Source organism: Leptidea sinapis, chromosome 14 (assembly GCF_905404315.1).
Source record: "Leptidea sinapis chromosome 14, ilLepSina1.1, whole genome shotgun sequence".
Classification (NCBI taxonomy): Eukaryota; Metazoa; Arthropoda; class Insecta; order Lepidoptera; family Pieridae; genus Leptidea; species Leptidea sinapis.
The window spans coordinates 9,569,174-9,588,346 of NC_066278.1; the positions used below are offsets into that span (position 1 = coordinate 9,569,174).

Here is a 19,173-nt window from a genome sequence, read left to right on the forward strand (position 1 = left end):
AACTCAGAGAACACAAGATTTCACAGATTACGTACTAGTGTACGGTAGTGTAAGGTTAGTACCTTAAAAAAAAATTAAGAAAAAAAATTAATTAAATATATTACCTACAATAAATTATTTATATTCAATAAATTAGCAAAACATCAAGTATCTAAATAAATATTTCTTAATTTCTTGTATGCTAAAGTGCCAAAGTCCAAAGCCAAACAGAGTGAATAGTAGGAGTTACGAGAAAATTCTGGAATTTCGTATCATTTGACATTTCCAAATTCCTTTGTCATTCTTTTGTCAGTATATGTCCTAAGTGGAGGTAGATTTTGTTAATTTGTTAACGAGATTTCTAGACTTCTTTGAGCGTGACGAAAAATTAAGTTCACAAGGAAAGTATTGCACTCAATTACAACAATTATTACTGTAACATAATGGAACAGGTAAGGCTATTTCCCGATACAAAAATATCTATTCTTTGAAACGGCTTTATTATATTGAAATAATTTTTAGGTTAATCAGTTAAAAGAAAAGGGGAACGCTGCTCTATCCTCTGGAAATTATGATGAAGCTGTCAAATATTACACGCAAGGTATTAACTTAGACCCGAAAAACCACGTTTTATATAGTAATCGTTCGGCAGCATACGCTAATGCCGGTAACTATAGCGCTGCTTTGGAAGATGCAAACAAATGCGTGTCGTTGAACCCTAGTTGGAGCAAAGGATATTCAAGAAAGGGCAGCGCCTTAGCTTTCTTAAGAAACTACGATGAGGCCATAGCAGCATACACAAAGGGTCTGGAATTGGATCCTAGTAATCAACAACTGGCCAATGGGCTAGCAGAGGTGAAAAAGTCGAAAAAACTAAGTGAAGATGTAGACTTGAGGATGGAACAGTTATTTCAGAAATTACGAGCCAACCCAAAGACAAAGGAGTGGCTTAATGACCCTGAATATGTTAAAATGGTCAAAGTAAGTTTGTATTTCCGATTTTAGCCTTCCATTTGCATAATGAATTTTTGGTAATACTACATGTAGATAAGTTATTATTTTAAGTGTTACACTTTATCTCATCTTAATCGATAGGTATAATTGTCTAATTAATTAACTATATAATTTAGTAATAATGGCATATTTTTGATGTTGGAATATATATTCAATCCATTGAGGCAACAACCCATTGCTCATAGATAAGAGGGTCATAAAATTACACTTTTTTATGGAATAGGAGGACAAATGAATGTATGGGTCACCTGGTGTTAAGTGATCACCGCTGCACACATTATCTTGCAATACCAGAGGAATCACAGGAGTGTTGCCGGCCTTTAAGGAAGGTGTACACACCTTTTTTTTAAGGTACCCATGTTGCATCATCCCGGAAACACCACACATTGAAGCTCACTCCATAGCTTTGTGGTACATGGTAGAAAGCTCCTTGAAAACTGCACTGTGGAGGACCTCCACACAAAAGTCTCAGCTTTTTGTTTCAAAATTCCCTATGTAGTGGGTCATTAATTACTATGTCACTACCTACCATCAAGCGGAATTCCACACAGCTTACAGCTGATGTAAAAACAAATACTTAGTGTTTCTGTTTCTGCCTGAATTAGATTAGAGAAATTCATTAATATTTAAATTATGCATTGAAAAATACTGATGTTGCTAAAATTCATTTAAGTACATTGTAATATAATATTGTGTGCCATATTAAAACCACAACTATATCTTTTATAACAGAATTTAGCTGCAGGGACCGATCCTTATGATTCTTTACTGCAAGACATGAAAACTGATTCAAGGCTGGTCACCACTATGGGTGTCATGTTAGACTGTGAATTGCCTATGGATGTGGACCCACCAGCTGAACCCAAACCCACCACAACTCCAAAGAAAGAAGAACCGCCAACACCAAAATATGATGATTTACCTGAAAACCGTAGATTGGCTTTAGAGGAGAAGGATAAGGGAAACGAGTGTTATAAGAAGAAAGACTTTTCAAATGCAATTGTTCATTACAACAAAGCCATTGAACATGATTCAACAGATATCACATTCTACACAAACATTGCAGCAGTGTATTTTGAGCAAAAAGAATATGAGAAGTGCATCAAGGAGTGTGAAAAAGCTATTGAAATAGGAAGAGAGAATAGAGCTGATTACAAATTAATTGCAAAAGCATTCACTAGGATTGGTAAGTTTATCAATATTAGATTTATACACAAATAATATTTGAAAATCATAATTTTATGAACGATGCGGGATTCGATAGAATTTTTGGGTTTTTTGAGAATCCTGAGCGGCACCGCCTTGTAATGGGCATGGTGTATCAATTACCATCAGCTGAATGTCCTACTCGTCTCGTCCCTTATTATCATAAAAAAAAAAGTGAGGGTTATCACTTTAAAAACATAACAAATTAATATTAGATTTTTAAATGAGTATGTAGCAACTTTTTTACTAAGCACAGATATAGATTTTTCAGCAAAAAACCTGCCTACAACCTAGCCAGACATGACCATGTCAATTTCTCATACTACTACTATTGAGTGCTCTTACTCTTTAAATTTTCTTGATGGTATTTTTCTTTTTAAATACAAAAATGTTTAATTTTGTTACATCAAAATTCATTCAATTTAATTTAATTCAATCTATGTTAATTGTGGGCATCAATATTCATGTTAGAAGACTTTGCTCTTCCAGAGCATATTTCAGAGATAGTTGGTACATAATTGTGTTCAATTAGATTTTTTTTGCTTAAATTTGGAACTATGACTATGAGATTTTTATACTGTGGTTTTAATTTAAGAAATGTCTTAAATAGAATGGCTTAGAAATAAAAACATATACTTTTGATTTTATAACAATTGAAGTTGGGATACTCTCACAAACACACACTATGTGCACCTAGCTTTAAATATCTTAAAGTATATTATATTTGGTGTGATTTACTTTTGTGTGAAAGTGCCTTATTAAATTAAGGCATGTATTTAAATAATCCATATAATTTACTAATTTAAAAAAATCTATTTTGATGATTGATCTTTTCATTGCATCATAAAATAAATTAAATTGATCTATATATATTTTTTTATTATAGTACAAATATGTTACCTATAATATAGATTTTAATCATACTGTTTTAAAAAGAAAAATATATGTATTTGACTCTCTTTTTTAGTTATTGGACTTTTGGCTTCTGAAAGTAAAATATGAAAGTAAAAACTTGATGAATCATAAGTTTCTTATTTTGTTTTTGGGATCCACTAGTGAACAATGACTGATTTGTTTGTGGCACTCACCCGCCATTGCCGCAGCACGCTATGCTCGGCGCGTGTGTTGTGATTAACAGTCTAAATTTGTTTTTAGTACTTACCAGTGAACAAGCACTGATATGAGTTAGATAACAATTAGCTAATTACACTACTGTACAACTAAAAAATATTGTTTAATTAATCAGGTTTACTGTCATATTTAAACCAAAAGACCAATAAATAACAAACAGGATCAAATTCTATTCTTCTATTAATAATAATATTATTCTATAACAAATATTAATAGAGTATGTTTAAACATAACTATTATACCACTTTAAATGCAGTTCATTTAATAAATCATTGCAATTATATTCGGTAGATCAACTAATGTATAGGCCGACCGTTTATCTGAGTCCTCGCCTGCGCGGTACAGGGGCGCGGGGGTAAAAAAACGGTTGGCCTATAGACACAATGGGACAGGTGGTAGTTTTTCACTTTCAATAAGTGATATTATATCCTATTTTGAATAAACATATTTAAATTTGAATAATTGTTATACAGATATTTTTAAAACAGATCAAATAGTATTGTCCCTTTAATTAAATTCCACCAAAAAGTTGATCATATTTTATAAAATAATGGCACTTAATAATTAGTATACCCTACCCCTATATTAGTAGTGTATATATTATTGATAAATTTATAAAAAGTTTGTATCAACTGTTACTTTTATAATTTATGTGTGCCTATTGTGATTGGTTGCAGGTAATGCTTATAAAAAACTAGAACAATGGAAGTTAGCAAAGACATACTTTGAAAAGTCAATGTCTGAACACAGAACTCCTGAGATCAAAACGCTTCTGAGTGAGGTTGAGAAGAAGATTGTAGAGGAAGAGAAAAAGGCATATATAGATCCTGTTAAAGCTGAGCAGGAGAAGGAGCTAGGCAATGATTACTTTAAAAAAGGTTTGTTTTCTTTGCAATCAGACCTCTGATTGTAAACTGAGTTTGATAGAGAATTCAATCAGCAATCAATCATTTGGTCAATCAATCAATTAAAACATTTTCTCACATATTATGCTCTAGGCATTATTACTCTATATCTACAACATATGGTTACATAATGTGTATGCTTAGGCCATAGAGTCACCTATTATAATATAAATTGTTTGAGACAAATTATTGTTATAAAAATAGTGGATTTCATAGACAAGACAGAAATTTTCTGGTTACTGTGGGCTTATATCAAAAACTAGGTCGCATAAGGGCTATATTTCACTGGGACACCACGGTGGCACAACCAGACCTGCTACTAACAAAATATAAAAAGCTCTATAGATAGTTACTCACCTGGTGTCGGTTTGGATGCATAACTAATTTGGTGGCGCCACCAGCTGGTACTCTTCATGTCTTTGTTGTCTGTATGGTGTCTAGTCTGGTAGCTGTCAGACACCATGGTGGAGTAACTAGTGGCGAAATATAGCCCTTACTGTCAACTAGCACATTAAAAATAAATGATACATCTTACAGGTGATTACAGCACGGCAATGAAGCACTACACAGAAGCTATAAAACGTAATCCTGATGATCCCAAGCTATACTCTAATAGGGCTGCATGCTACACGAAGTTAGCTGCATTTGACTTAGGGCTCAAGGATTGTGAAGTTTGCTGTAAACTAGACCCCAAGTTCATTAAAGGCTGGATCCGAAAGGGGAAAATTCTTCAGGTACTGTTGCAGTGATCATTTCTTGTAAACAAGATTTATATGTTAGTGAGTTGATGACCACATGTGTCAGCTTAGAAATTTTTATGTGGCTACCTGACAATTTAATTGGGTTTTGTTTAAAATTTAACTAGGTAGGGTTCCATGAAAAAATGTGAATTATCATATTATCAAAAAACAGCCTAATGGTATTCTAACTATGGGACCCATTTTGGGGATTATCTGGAAAAAATTGACAGTCAAACATTTTGTGGTTTCTGGGAAACATTTATATCGAGAGGCGCGAGATTGAGTATAAACTAAGTTTGATATACAAATTTAATTTGTATAATTAATAGCAGAAGTGAGTGATATAGTGAGCTGACTCTTGGCAGAACTGTATGATGCAATAGCTATTTTCTGTGACCTTTTGATTGTGTGGATGTAATACTCTTTAACAATACATATAAATGACCACAGGATCAATACAGCACTATTGTTACATAATTTCAGGGCATGCAACAACATGCTAAGGCTCTGACAGCATATCAAAAGGCGCTAGAACTGGACCCCAGTAATGCTGAGGCAGTAGACGGATATCGTGCATGCTCCACTCAACTCAACTCAAATCCAGAGGAGGTAAATATAAAAAATTTATATTCAATCCCATTTGCCAATTAAAAATCAAATCTTAGGAAGAAATAGTACCTATTCATCATACTAATAATTAAAAATAATTATTGTTCTTTTCTTCCCATTGTGGCTTCTGTGGAAGGGGCACCATAATTCAGCCAATGTCACATTTAAAAGTAGACCACCAAGCTTGAAGTATGTATGCACACAGCATTGATTGGTGTTAACAAATTTACCAGAATTTATGCTAATGATTATCTTATTAAACCTAGAATAAGTATACATCCTGTTAGATTAGATAATATTACTTAAATAAAACAATAATTGTGTTAGTTATAGATTATTATTGTCAACAAAAGAAAGAAAATCTCATGAGACAATTTCTTGGCAGTATGGAGTTTCACTTTTTTTTATTATTCAGAAACTACTGTTGTTTTGATCTTCCTTTGTTTATGTATTCTAAATAAGAAGGTTCCTTCCTTTTTATAAGTCCTGCCAACTTACTATTCACAAAATACCTCTTATCAGGTCCGCAAACGTGCAATGGCAGATCCTGATGTACAGGCCATACTCCGTGATCCAGCAATGCGCTGTATTCTGGACCAGATGCAGCAGGACCCTCATGCACTGCAGGATCACCTCAAGAATCCAGAGATTGCGGCTAAGATTCAGAAGTTGCTGGAATCTGGTTTAATAGCCATACATTAGTTTAGTGATCATTGGGACTGATTTGTTTTTCCTTAGTGCCTGAGAGAAAACTGCAATGAGAAAAAAAATGGTATTACCAGTGCTACATTTTCTACGATTTTAATGCTATCTAGGTAATATATTTTTGAAGCCTAAGTCTTACTTATTTTTTTTTTAACAAGGTATATATCCATAATATTAGCTATATTAACATGAAATATGTTACCCATTTGTATTTGTGTATCTTGTTTATAAAATATTCAATCATCAATTAATTGGTATACTTTTGCCTGTTGGCTTCAACACCAAAAAAAATACATAGAAGAAAATATCATATCAATGAAATATTTACAATATTATTGCCAACAGGATGTTTTACTGACTGGAAAAACTAAAAAAAAGAACAAATAAACAAAGGTAGTAGAAATATTACCTACTCAAACTGTTATTTCTTTGTGTGTAGAGCCAAATAGTTTCAGTTTCTACTTAGTAATAAAATTATATGTTAGTTGAAGCGAATCAGTCCTGTTAGTTTCTAAATAAATATAAACTCCGATTATGTTCAGTTGAATTAATGAATGTTGTCGCCTACATTTATAGTAAAATATATAATAATATTAATCCATTCCAGATTAACTTCACAAGAATGCATTGGCATAATTAAAATGTATTGCATTATATATCTCAAGATATGTATTCAGTTTATATTGGCAAGTGTGAGTGCTGGTAACTGTTTTATAAGTTATTAAATAAATATTATTTTAGCCTCTCTGTGTTTTTTATTTAATTTTTTTTTTATTCTTTTAACTACGTTTTGGTTCCTCAACTAGGTAACTACCCTATCGTTCAAACTTGAGGCTCTAGTGAAATTAGTCTTTAGTGAACTGAAGTATAAATTAAAAAAAAATAGAATTACACCTGCATAAGGATTGTACACAAAACTACGATGCGAATTCGCAGCGCAGAAAATTACGACACGAATTGCTGCGATGCGATTTCGTGCGGCAAGGCGTCTTCCAGGGTGACCATTCCTTCGACGACCGTTAACCGTACTAAACGTATTATGAATTTAAAACTAGGTCGTGACATGGATCGTAAAAAGAAGTGTGCACTTTTATTATTGCTTAGGAGATACAGGAAAAAGAAACAAAGAAGATTTTGGGTTCATCCATTTATTACTATTATGAATCCCGATGGGAACTATTTTCTTCAAAAATATAAAGCTTTGAAAACCGACAAAAAATTTTTTGGAGTATTTTAGAATGAGCATAATATTTTCATTCGAAGAGCTTTTAAGTTTATTATCACCAATGATATTATATACAATAAAGAGGTAGATATCGCACTAGCGCGCGCTAAAAATGTTGCAGACAAATTCAGACAATTGTCGTAATTTCATTTAGTCGGCTAATAGCAGCGAGCTAAGCCGAACGTTTTCGTGGCGTGACAATAATAATCTAAAATGCCAACCTGTGTGTTAAGAAAATGTAAAACTATGTTTGCAAGATATATAAGAGTGAAGGTATTTCATACTATACGAAATTATATAAAAGAACGTCATAATTGTATTTTATCACGATTTTATTTCTTATTTACAAATAAATCTCGAATTATTAACGTGGTGGTTCGAGCAAGATAGAGAATATGATGTCAACTGCAGCGCGACAAAGAAAAATAGTATGTGTCATAAATTAATCAACCAGAAGTGAAATCATAGGCAGAATACATAGCGTTCGTAACCGCTTGATTGCGTAACTTGAGTTTTCTTGTAAGTAAGTGAGCGTCTTTCTTAAATAATATTATGATGATTATAATAAGTTATTCAAAGTCTTATAATAAAGGTGGTATAGAATGAGATTAGTAATAGCAGGCTATTTGATATTTTATTAGTAACTACTTAATCTTGGAATGTATGTAACGTACCAGGAGGTCTACTCGCAAAATCGACAACGACACATTTGGAACAATACGATAATACTCCGAATATACCGCAACTACCCTGTCTGCTGCGGGATGATCGAGGTAGTATATTTTAGGACAATTTAGGAAATGATGTAAAAAAGGCGTTGTTGCAGTGAATGTAATATGAAATTTAATATTTTTTAATAAACAAGTGCGTAGGTATAGCTGAACTATCAAACTACAAAAACAAGTCAAGTTTTAGGGTAGGTAGCGGACGTAGACAGTTAGTGCTATCTGCTTGCGTAGGAGTTTTTTCAGTAACACAGCCCTTTCGGTATATCCCTTGCTAACTGCAGAAGAATCAATGGATCATTTTGTGTTTCTCCCATTATCTTATTGTAATAAACCCTCAACAGAAATACATTCTTAAATAATATAATATACAAGAAATAATAATTGTAAACTTAAACTTTTTGGGAGCCGTCGTTAGTAAAATTGTAAAAATGGAACCCTTATTGTTGATACATTTCGGTTTTGTTTTGATATGTATATATGTTTTTTATTATTTTATGTACCAATAATTTATATCATCATTATGGCACTATATATTGTAATCATTTTTTTTTTTTTTTTTTAAATCAGTAACACCTAATTTACCTAATAGTTTTACTACTTTATAATTTTTATTGCATGAACTCACGAATTAATCTTATTTTCGTTCACGAATTAATTAATCGTAGGCATAAATCACGGTGTACGGTAAATAATCATATCTGGTGAATGATTCTGTGTTTGCAAATACGAAGCAATTAGCAAATTAGACTTATCTCTTTTTCACTTGCGATAATTGCATTTACTATCCCTCTTTGACGTATAATCGTAATGTAGTGTGCTATTGCAATGTTAAATTATTCATGTGTGCGTTGATTATTTACAAACACCGAATGTTGTCTAGGTAACCTATCTATACTTTTAAACATCATTGATTATCACCATATCTTCAGAAACAATCGTACAAGGGGAGAATTCCTGTTATGCCTCTGGAAATGATTGGCCTCACTATCCGGTAAGTAAAGTAAAACAATAATTGTTTACATTAGTTTTTATTGAGAAAAGAGTTTTTAAAATATTACAATCCATAAAATTTACAAAAAATCAAAGTCTTCTTCAGTTGAAAGTGTGCTTAATATGCTTGAGTTAGAAAAATCATTACTGGGTGAATCAATTTGATCTGGTATGTTAGATGACTGTGGACGTATCAGTGGCGTTTGTTGAGATGTCGAAAAATGTTGAGTTTGATAGCCACCCTGGTAGTTGCTATTCGGATAGTAGTAGCCATGAGGTTACAATATCATCTTCAAATTTATTATTAACCATCTTACTTTTTGGTGGCTGCCTTTGGTAACGTGTTTTAGATGTACCTTCTTGATTATCTTGCTCATTTTCTGACTCATTTATACTAGTAGTGGTCTCATTTTGCAATTTTTTCTTAAGAAATTGTAATTGAACAATTACAGTACAGATGGTATTCTTTTATATTTTTGGATCCAGACCCTGACCTACTTGCATCTTTGAGTTTATTTTCATATTTATTAAAGCTATCCTTAATCCCCCTCCATCTTTGTATTACTGAATTACCTGCAAAAAAATAGACAATATTTAATTTATTCATTTATTTATTAATCTTTATTATTCATCAAATACCAATTGTACAGAACAATAGGCGAACTTAACGCTAGAAGCGTTGTCTACCAATTAATTCTATTAAAATAATTTATGTATGTTTATGTCGTTTTAGGTTAGTATTCTTTACTTTTAAAGTTTGTTATATAAATTAATCCTTTTTTTTCTATTTATGTTATAGATTCCTAGCGACCGGAAATGAAATCAGAAATATACATTTAGATTATTATCGAGGAATAACTACAGTTGCTAAGATAATACGAGTAGTTCGTAATGCAATATGGAAATTGTGTTTAAATGCAAACATACCAAAAATAACACAACAGCTGTTTGAAGAAATAGCTGAAAAATCAACGTCGTATTCTGTCATTTTTAAAGTACACGTCTTGTCCACACGCTGTCCCTGAGCGAACTAAAATGGCGTCGAACTAATGTGACGCAACTTCGCAGGAATGCGCGATGCGAATCAATTCGCAAGTTCTTGCGATGCGTAGAGGGAGCTCGCAGATTTTTGCGATGCGACGTCGCATCGCAGTTTTGTGTACAAGCCCTATAGCTACATTCGACCTAAAAATCAAAGATGCTTATATCTATTATGGTGGGATATATTCTAAACAATTTATATTTTTAGTGATAACCTTCACTTCTAGGATTAAGTACACAAATGGAACTGAAAACAAAATTTTATGAACGATGTGGGGCTCGAACCCGCGACCTCTAGCGTTCCATGCCAGCGCTCTTTCCAACTGAGCCAACCGTTCGAGTGACATATAGTTTATAAAATCTTACATGCTTTGTTGAACTATCAGGTTGTGGGTCATCTACAGGATTTACTTTAAAAACTTAACAAATTGCTTAGATTTGCAAGAGCGACATCTCAAGTCAATTTCCTTAATGCAAATATTGGGGTTAAGCAGGTTATCAACTGTAAAGTAGATCCTGTAGATGAAGCCACAACCTGACCGCATACAACCAATAGCGGATCGAATCATCGACGATCAAGTCATCCCCGATAGGCTTGACTCTTTGGCGATACGTAGAGATGTGGGTTCTCTCTGCATCTTCTACCGCATTTATCACGGGGAGTGCTCAGAGGAGCTGTTTGGGTTGATTGCAGCGGCCGAATTCCATCACCGGACCTTACATCAACATGCAAAATACCTCCAGCATCACATTGACGTCTGGTATTCCACAATCGCGCATTTTTCAAGAAATTTCTTGCCATGTACAGTCACTTTGTGGCATCAATTACCTTGCTAAAGCTTGGAATGAGCTTCCTTGTACGGTATTTTCGGGATGATACGACATGGGTACCTTCACAAGAGCGCGTACTTCTTTTTTGAAGGCTGGCAACGCTTCTGTGATTTCTCTGGTGTTGCAAGATTGTCTTGGGTGGTGGTGATCACCTAACACCAGATAACCTGTATGCTCGTTTATCCTCTTCTTTCATAAAAAAAAACAGTTTTTAGTACCTAGATACCAATCTGCAGTAACTAAAACTCTAAAATAATTGTCGTGTAAGACCTGTCCCCCAAAGAACGTCATACACTATAATTTTTCATACGTTTCGACCTCTCTTCACTTTAGTTGGCAACTCGGAAGGATACATCCACTGAGTCTCGTTAGAGTAAATTATATAAGTATTCTTTGCACTAAGCAGACTGTCGTTTGATTGATTCCGCTTCCGCCACCCGTAAGTAAGTCCAATACAGCATTTGAGTCACTTCCTATATTTCTTCAACCATTTCACGACACGACGGCTTTTTTAATGTTCGTGGAGAATTTTATGAACTTAAAATCATAAAATTCTCCGAAAAGACGAAATAATTTAAAAAAATTATTTGTTCAACCAACAAATAATAATTTAAGCTTATTAAAGTAATGTTAAACCAGTTTTAAATATTTCTTTTTGAGTTACTAGGTCTGATTTTAGGAGTTCAATTTTAAGATAAGCTTATTTAAGGATTAAGGCCGTAGGTAGGTTTCGCTACCGTTTACTTTAGGTACAAGCACTCCTCTAATCTACTTAGTCACTGTTTAGGTGTACAGTCACTAGCAAATCTTAGGTATTCCTGGTCGGCCTTCCTTCAGCCTGCCAGTGGGAGAAAAGGTATCCTTTAAGCCGCCGTAGTTACTGTATAGACCATTATTAGAAATTAGCCGAGTTGGGCATGCACTGATGCTTGTAAAGCTGAATGATAACTATAGATAGTTAAGAGAGAATACTAGGCATTCGTAATTTTACTGGGAAGATGTGACAGTAATAGTGAGAAAGCAGATACGTATACAAAATAACTGCTGGCAAGCAAAATCTTATGTCTTCTATCGAGTCCTCTCTTAAGAAGGTCGCGAAATGGGATAAAATGAACTTTGTACAATTTAACCCCTAGAATTTATCACTAAACCAGCATTTGTAGCAACAGTGCTCTTCGGCAACACTTCCCGTAAAGGTTACTAGTACCTGAATACTGGCATTGCGTAGAGACGTCGTTTGTTATTGTCTTCTACCGCATTTATGGCGGGAACTGTTCCGAAGAGCACTGATCTGATTCCTGGCAGCAAATTCCATCTTCGCACAACACGGCACAAATTATGACATTATCTCCACCATCTGGACGCGTAGTGGTCCTTCACCTTGCGGTTTTCAAGAAAGTTTCTTCCACGTATAACCAAGCTGTGGAATGAACTTCCTTGTGCGGTATTTCCAGGACGATACGTAAGCTGTTTATTTAGCATATATGCGTAGAGCATCTTTTTTGGGCATTGTGTGGACTTGCCTCTTGCATGGACTTCTCCGATCTCAGTCCGACTTTACTTATTTTTGTCTTCTTAAACACCCTAGACATTGACAATTCTGAGACAAAAGGCACAGCAGTGTCACTCATTGTGAAGACTATTAACTGAGGTCTGAGGCCAATGACGTTCTATACATATGGACATATCATTCGCAGTCTGTTAACGGAACGGCAAAAGTGTACTTAAAGACAATTAAAGCACACTTTTCTCCCTAGTCGTGTGTCAACTGTGTGTCAATCAACAAGTCTAAGTGTGCTATAAAAAGTGCTTAAATAATACATTAACGGCTCTAAAAAATATGGTGTGACTTATCATCGGTAAGGTTATTTTATTTATATAAGATTGATATGCAAAAAAAGTAAATAATTTAATAAAAAGAATATTTTTTTCATTAAATATGGTACACTTATTGACAAGTCCCCAGACAAGACCCGCTTATCAGAATGGGACAGATGAAAGGACACAGTCAGAAATGAAAACAATAGAGTCGCTCTTTTTAACCGACTTCAAACAAGGAGGAGGTTCTCAATTCATCGGTATGTTTTTTTTATCTTTGCTACCTAAAAACTTTCGACTGGGTGAACTGATTTCGATTATTCTTTATTTATTTGACAGCTGGTGCTTCCCGTGTAGTTGTCTTAAATTTGGTATAAGTATGTGCTCAACAAATTTACAAATAACTCATTATCGCGCCAACCGATAATTCATAATTCTTAATTCTTCTTTCGATAATTATTTTTTTAATTGGAAAGGATTTTTTTTATGGAGTAGGAGGACAAACGAGCGTACGGGTCACCTGGTGTTAAGTGATCACCGCCACCCACATTCTCTTGCAACACCAGAGGAATCACAAGAAAGGTGTACGCACTTTTTTTGAAGGTACCCATGTCGTATCGTCCCGGAAACACCACACAAGGAAGCTCATTCCACAGCTTTGTAGTACGAGGAAGAAAGCTCCTTGAAAACCGCACTCCTTGAGGACCAACACACATCCAGATGGTGGGGATGATATCATAACTTGTGGCGGGTCGTGCGTTCGTGGAATTCGGCGGCAGGAATCACGATAAACAGCTCTTCGGACACTCCCGTGATAAATGCGGTAGAATACACACAATGAAGCGACGTCTCTACGCAACGCCAAGTGATCCAGCCGTTCACAGAGCACTAGGTCCCTGTCAATTCATTTGCACGCGGTCAACTGGTTCGAGCTGATACTGGGGTGCGCCAGACCAGAGATGACAGTTTGGTGATAGTTTGGTTAGGTTTTGCTTATGGGATCCATGACAAAGTAACGGAACTCTTAAATTATTAGGAGTAAATTAACTATACTTGCCCGAATCTATTCAACTACCGTAACGTCATTATGGTCAAGTAATTGTCGTAGTAAAATATGATGATCAATGGAACTCCTTAACAACTTAAAGTAAGGGTGCGATCTGTGGCAGGACTGTCTGTAATAAAATTACAATGCACTTACGTTCATTGCTGCATTGCAAAATTGAGTAGATCTACACAAATTTACGACAAGATATTAGTTAGTGTAGTTCAGATTCACAAAAAATTTAAAAAATAACAAAAAGAACACCGCGACGGGAGGACATAGCTTCAAAAATAACAATAATCGTTACTTTATTTAGATTCATTAATAAGATTTACGAATAGTGTTCTTGAAGTCGTTTGTTTTTTTGTTAATTTTATTTAAAGACCTGATGGACAATGGTTTGCAATATTGTATTTTGTGTAATGTGTACGGCTTTCAAGAATGTGAACACTTACATACTTGTGCTATTCACATGTTATCACGGAAGTATCGTTACCTAGTGATTAGTTTTTCCGTACACGACATAATGAAAGAGAATTGGCGCATGTTGGTAGCAAGAGAGAGATGTGAAGAAAATTACAAACCAAATAAGCATATTTGTATTTCATCACTCATCATCAGTATTTTTGGATTTAACGACATTTAAAATTTGACAAAAGCTGTCATACAAATATATGTTGATGTCCGCTTACACTACATATACCAAAAAGGTGCCCTGGAAAAGATATCTAAGTCTAAAAGACAAATTTAATTTAATTCAAGGAACTTAGCATTTGAATAGCCATAATAACTAATTATTTTACGTAAATAATAATATTTTATCTGAGTATTAGTTTCTCTCATTAAACGTTACCTTAACATATTCAATCCAAATGCCTTTGGAACGTAAAGAAGTAACAAATATAAACACAAGCCATTAAATAAACATAAAAACTTCTCCTTTATAATGTGACTGTGATTTTTGATTAAAAACGTAAAAAACATCAGACTGATAGATATTGATCGGAAAATACGGACAGACTGACGAACGTAAAACATATAGCAACCCTCTTACGTCTGGGATTAAAAAAATACCTAACTGCTACTCCACTGATGTCACTGTCCAAATTGGGTTCTAAATTCAAAATACACAGCTGAAACTGAAATAGTGTTTACATTATGCCTATTGACCAATAATATTTTAAAAAACTGGAGTTAATGCAGAAATGTATAGACATAGTAGTCGAAGGTTATAATGGTGTCATTTGTGGCATGTGCTTTATTTCGGCTTTGATTTGGTATGAGTTGCATTGTCTATATGTATAGAACGTTATTGCTTGATGCCCTTTGTACTATTGTGTTATTTTATTAGCATTTCAAGCTTTTTATGCATCAATAGTGAATAGACATGTAAACCATCTTTAACCTATGTCATAGTGCCACAGATCACTTTTACTCTAACGAGCATAGTGCACAGAAGTTTGAAAGTATTTGACTTTGACGTTGACGTCAGTTTTCTATTTTGACAGATACAAGGTAAACAAACAAATCAAGTAGTAAAAGATAAGTAGGTCGTCAGAGTAATATTCAAATAAATTATATTCCTTCGGTATCGCACAGTGTTAGTCAATTCTTATTAGTAATAATTAAAAATAAGGGAATAAGCCTGATTACTTTTTACTTATTTAGTAATTTAAATTTAGTAGTATTTAATGAATCAAGTGAAGTGAAATTTGTATTTTTAAATATTCGGTGGCGTATTTTATAATTTATAAAACATTTTAAGCTGACTAATCACTGAAGACCAGTACAAATTATATTTTTGTTTTGAATGGACCTATAGAAAATTTCATGTTTCGGATAATCATACCTAGTGGATTAAAATTTATTTGACAGATTGTGGTTTCCAATACAGTATCCAGAGCTTAACGTGAGTACTTTATTTTGTTCAAAATACTTTTATAACATTAGATCATATTATGTACAAACGGTTTTTATGTATCAACAAGGTACATTGAATGCATAGTTTTAGATTAAGTGTTCTGTTGATAGATCATGTTTTTTTACAGAATAGGAGGGTAAATGAGTGTGCAGGTTATTTAACTGATGTTAGGTGATCACAGCTACTTAAGCTCTATTGCAACACTAAGAGTCAGTGGCCTTGCATGGTAGAAGACTTGTAAATAGCAAGTGTGTGTAAATATTAAATGGAAGGAAATTCCTAGAAAACCAAACTAAATTGAAATATATGTGTTACAACAGCGAAAGGTGAACACACTCTCACCTCATTTTAATAATATAACTTGTAACAGTGACTAAAATTGCTTTTTATCCTTAGGTTCGATTAAACACCAGATAAATCATGGACATTGAATAAACAAGTAATACACTGAATTATAAGTAAACCAAGTGTGAGCTAATTTAAAAAAAAATAGCTCTATCATATCTATTCATAACTTTTATTTATTCCAAGAAAGGTAGCCATAACAAATTGTCATAACCAAAATCTGTTTCACTGTCACATATTTTTTTTTCTATGTACTTGAAAATTGTTCGGTTGTACATAACTTCAAACACAAATAAAAAAAAACACCAATCTCCGCAAGGTGTGAGTGGTGTAAATTGAAACGGGGAAAAACCAATATAAAATATTAAACTTACTAAGGAAATAATAACCCCTAAATTCGGGATACAAATTTCTAATGCACACCCATGCCTTTAAAGCTGCTTGCCTATTTTGACAATGTGCAAGGCTATCTTCCCCACCAAATCCCCACTTAAAGTTGTAAGCATTTTCTATTTTAAACTTTATTTTATCTAAACTACAGAAGTCTATTTAAATGGCAATGCAAAAGATGTCAAAGATTTGGCCATACTAAAACATGTGCTTCCAACCTCATTGCTGCATTAAATGTGGTGAAGACCATGCTACATCACAATGCAAAAAAGAAAAAGAGATCCCCGCAACATTTGCTAAATGTCCTGGTTCACACCCTGTTAGTTATAAAGGTTGTGCTAAATACAAACAATACCAAACTGAAATGATAAGTAAACTTCTATTCTATTCTTCCAACTGTGGCTTCTGTGGAAGATATACCACATTTTTGCCAGAATCACGTTAGATTAGACTAACAAGCTTTGAGTATGTGTCTTCTAAGTTTAACGGTAATAATCGGTGTTCAGATTACATAAAGTTTAATTTTCTAATAATATCTGAAACAAATAATATACATGCTTGTCAGGCTACTATTAGAATCTGCACATGGAACACTTGTCTGAAAGAAGACAAGAACTAATAACATACCTAAACTCTAACCACATAGATATAATGCTGATTTCCGAAACAAGATACACTAATAGAAATGACTTACATATTCCAAACTATCAAGTTTATCTAACAAATCATCCATCAGGAAGAACCCATGGGGGAACTGCATTAATTCTCAAACTCAAAAATAATTTTAAGCATTATGAAGTAGAAAAACATGTAAAGGACTTCCTCCACGCTACAACCGTTGTAATAAACACAGAAAACGGCCCATTAACGATATCTGCTGTATACTGTCCTCCAAGACACAACATAAAACATGCGGACTACACGGCTTATTTTAGAACTCTTGGTGCGAGATTCCTGACGGGAGGTGATTGGAACGCTAAGCACACAATTTGGGGAGCGCGTGTAATAAATCCGAGGGGCAGGCAACTATATCGCTCAATGATGGACAATGCCTTACAATTCCATGCGCCACCTCACCCGACATAGTGGCCAACCGACACGTAGAAAATACCGGATATATTGGACTTATTCTTCGCAAAGGGCATAAGTGAAAACTACATCCTCACAGAGAACGATGCCGATCTATCATCTGACCATTCCTCCGTCATATTAACAGTTAGCGACCGCATAATTCTCAGAAAACTCCCCCTAACTTTATCAAATAAAAACACCGATTGGGAAAAGTACAGGGAACACGCGGATAACACAACGAATCTGGAAATACCCTTGAAATCCTTAGGGGATATAGAGAATGCTGTGGAAAGTATTAAGTAGTAGTAGTAACACTATCCAGCAAGCAGCTTGGAATGTAACACCGATGAGAAAGATGACAAAGCACTGTGATAAACAATACCCCATGGTAATTAGAGAAAAAATAAAAACAAGAAGGCATCTAAGAAAAAAATGGCAAATCTCACGGGATCCGGCAGATAAACTCAACTTTAATCGTTGCTGAAGGCAATTGACCCGGTATGATAAAAGAAAGCGACAACGAGACTTTCCAGCAGTATTTAGAAGGCCTTTCGCCAGACTGCAAAACAGATAACTCATTGTGGAAAGCCACTCGAAAATTTAAAAGACCGCCCCTGCAAACAAAATCTCTGAAAAATAACGTCCGTAAATGGGCTAGGAGCGACCAAGAGAAAGCAGATCTATTTGCTGACCACCTAGCCAGAGTTTTTCAGCCAAATCCCAGAACTGAAAATTCAATACTGCACGAGGACATTCAGGCATTCTTGGACTCCTGTTACTGTAACTGTCGCCACCCATCAAAAGTGTCTCGCCGGGGGAAATTAGATATTTCATAAATTGTCTAAAGCCAAACAAATCGCCTGGATATGACTTAATAACTTGTAGACTCTTGAAAGAGCTGCCCCGCAGACCTATTGTGTTGATTCCATATATATTCAACGCGATATTGCGAACAGGGTACTACCCCGGCCAATGGAAAATCGCCCAAATTATTATGATAGCTGCCAATTCTGTCGAAGCTATTCGAAAAATTGCTACTGGTGAGGCTAAAAACCAACCCACAAATAATCCCTAATCACCAGTTTGGATTCCGAGAGCACCATGCCACAATCGAACAAGCTCATAGAACTGTAAATACCATCTTTCGAGCATTGGAAAATAAATGTTATTGCACAGCGGCGTTTCTGGATATCATTCAGGCGTTCGACAAGGTTTGGCACGGTGGACTCCTGTTTAAGCTCAAAAAATACCTGCCTCACAATTTATTTGCATTATTGAAATCCTACCTAACAGGCAGATGCTTTGAAGTAAAAGTCCATGATGCTGTTTCTGCACTGTGCAAGATACAATCCAGAATACAATAAGGATCAGTGCTTGGGCCGACACAGCTATATTAGCAACGCATAGCAACGAAGTCATTGCCAGTCATCATCTACAAGAAAGTCTTGATCTCATGTCAAAATGGTACCAAAAATGGAG

At 34.5% G+C, this 19,173-nt stretch overlaps 2 protein-coding genes and 1 pseudogene across 4 annotated transcripts in view; 2 read left to right on the forward strand and 1 right to left on the reverse strand.

Moving 5' to 3' along the window:
• Positions 1-263: 263 nt before the first annotated feature.
• LOC126967983 (stress-induced-phosphoprotein 1) lies at positions 264-7,034 on the forward strand. Its single transcript, XM_050812733.1, has 7 exons — positions 264-431; positions 502-960; positions 1,726-2,179; positions 4,008-4,208; positions 4,773-4,969; positions 5,459-5,584; positions 6,107-7,034. Exons 1-7 carry the CDS (start codon positions 423-425, stop codon positions 6,284-6,286), a joined length of 1,626 nt encoding a protein of 541 aa, XP_050668690.1. The 5' UTR covers positions 264-422; the 3' UTR covers positions 6,287-7,034.
• Positions 7,035-9,254: 2,220 nt separating this feature from the next.
• Positions 9,255-17,707, reverse strand: LOC126967850 (uncharacterized; annotated as a pseudogene).
• The window catches only part of LOC126967994 (protein croquemort-like), a 46,033-nt gene continuing 42,393 nt past the window's right edge, over positions 15,534-19,173 (forward strand). For all 3 annotated transcript variants that reach the window (XR_007730104.1, XM_050812757.1, XM_050812756.1), the window contains exon 1: positions 15,534-15,876. The gene's annotated coding sequence lies outside the window, so the exon portion shown is untranslated. The remainder of the gene's footprint in view (positions 15,877-19,173) is intronic.

Bases quoted from the DNA above. Each gene is read 5' to 3' on its own strand.
- LOC126967983 (XM_050812733.1), top strand. The intron at 4,209-4,772 runs GTTTGTTTTCTT...TACATCTTACAG, and splicing joins CAATGATTACTTTAAAAAAG to GTGATTACAGCACGGCAATG. The intron at 4,970-5,458 runs GTACTGTTGCAG...ACATAATTTCAG, and splicing joins GAAAGGGGAAAATTCTTCAG to GGCATGCAACAACATGCTAA.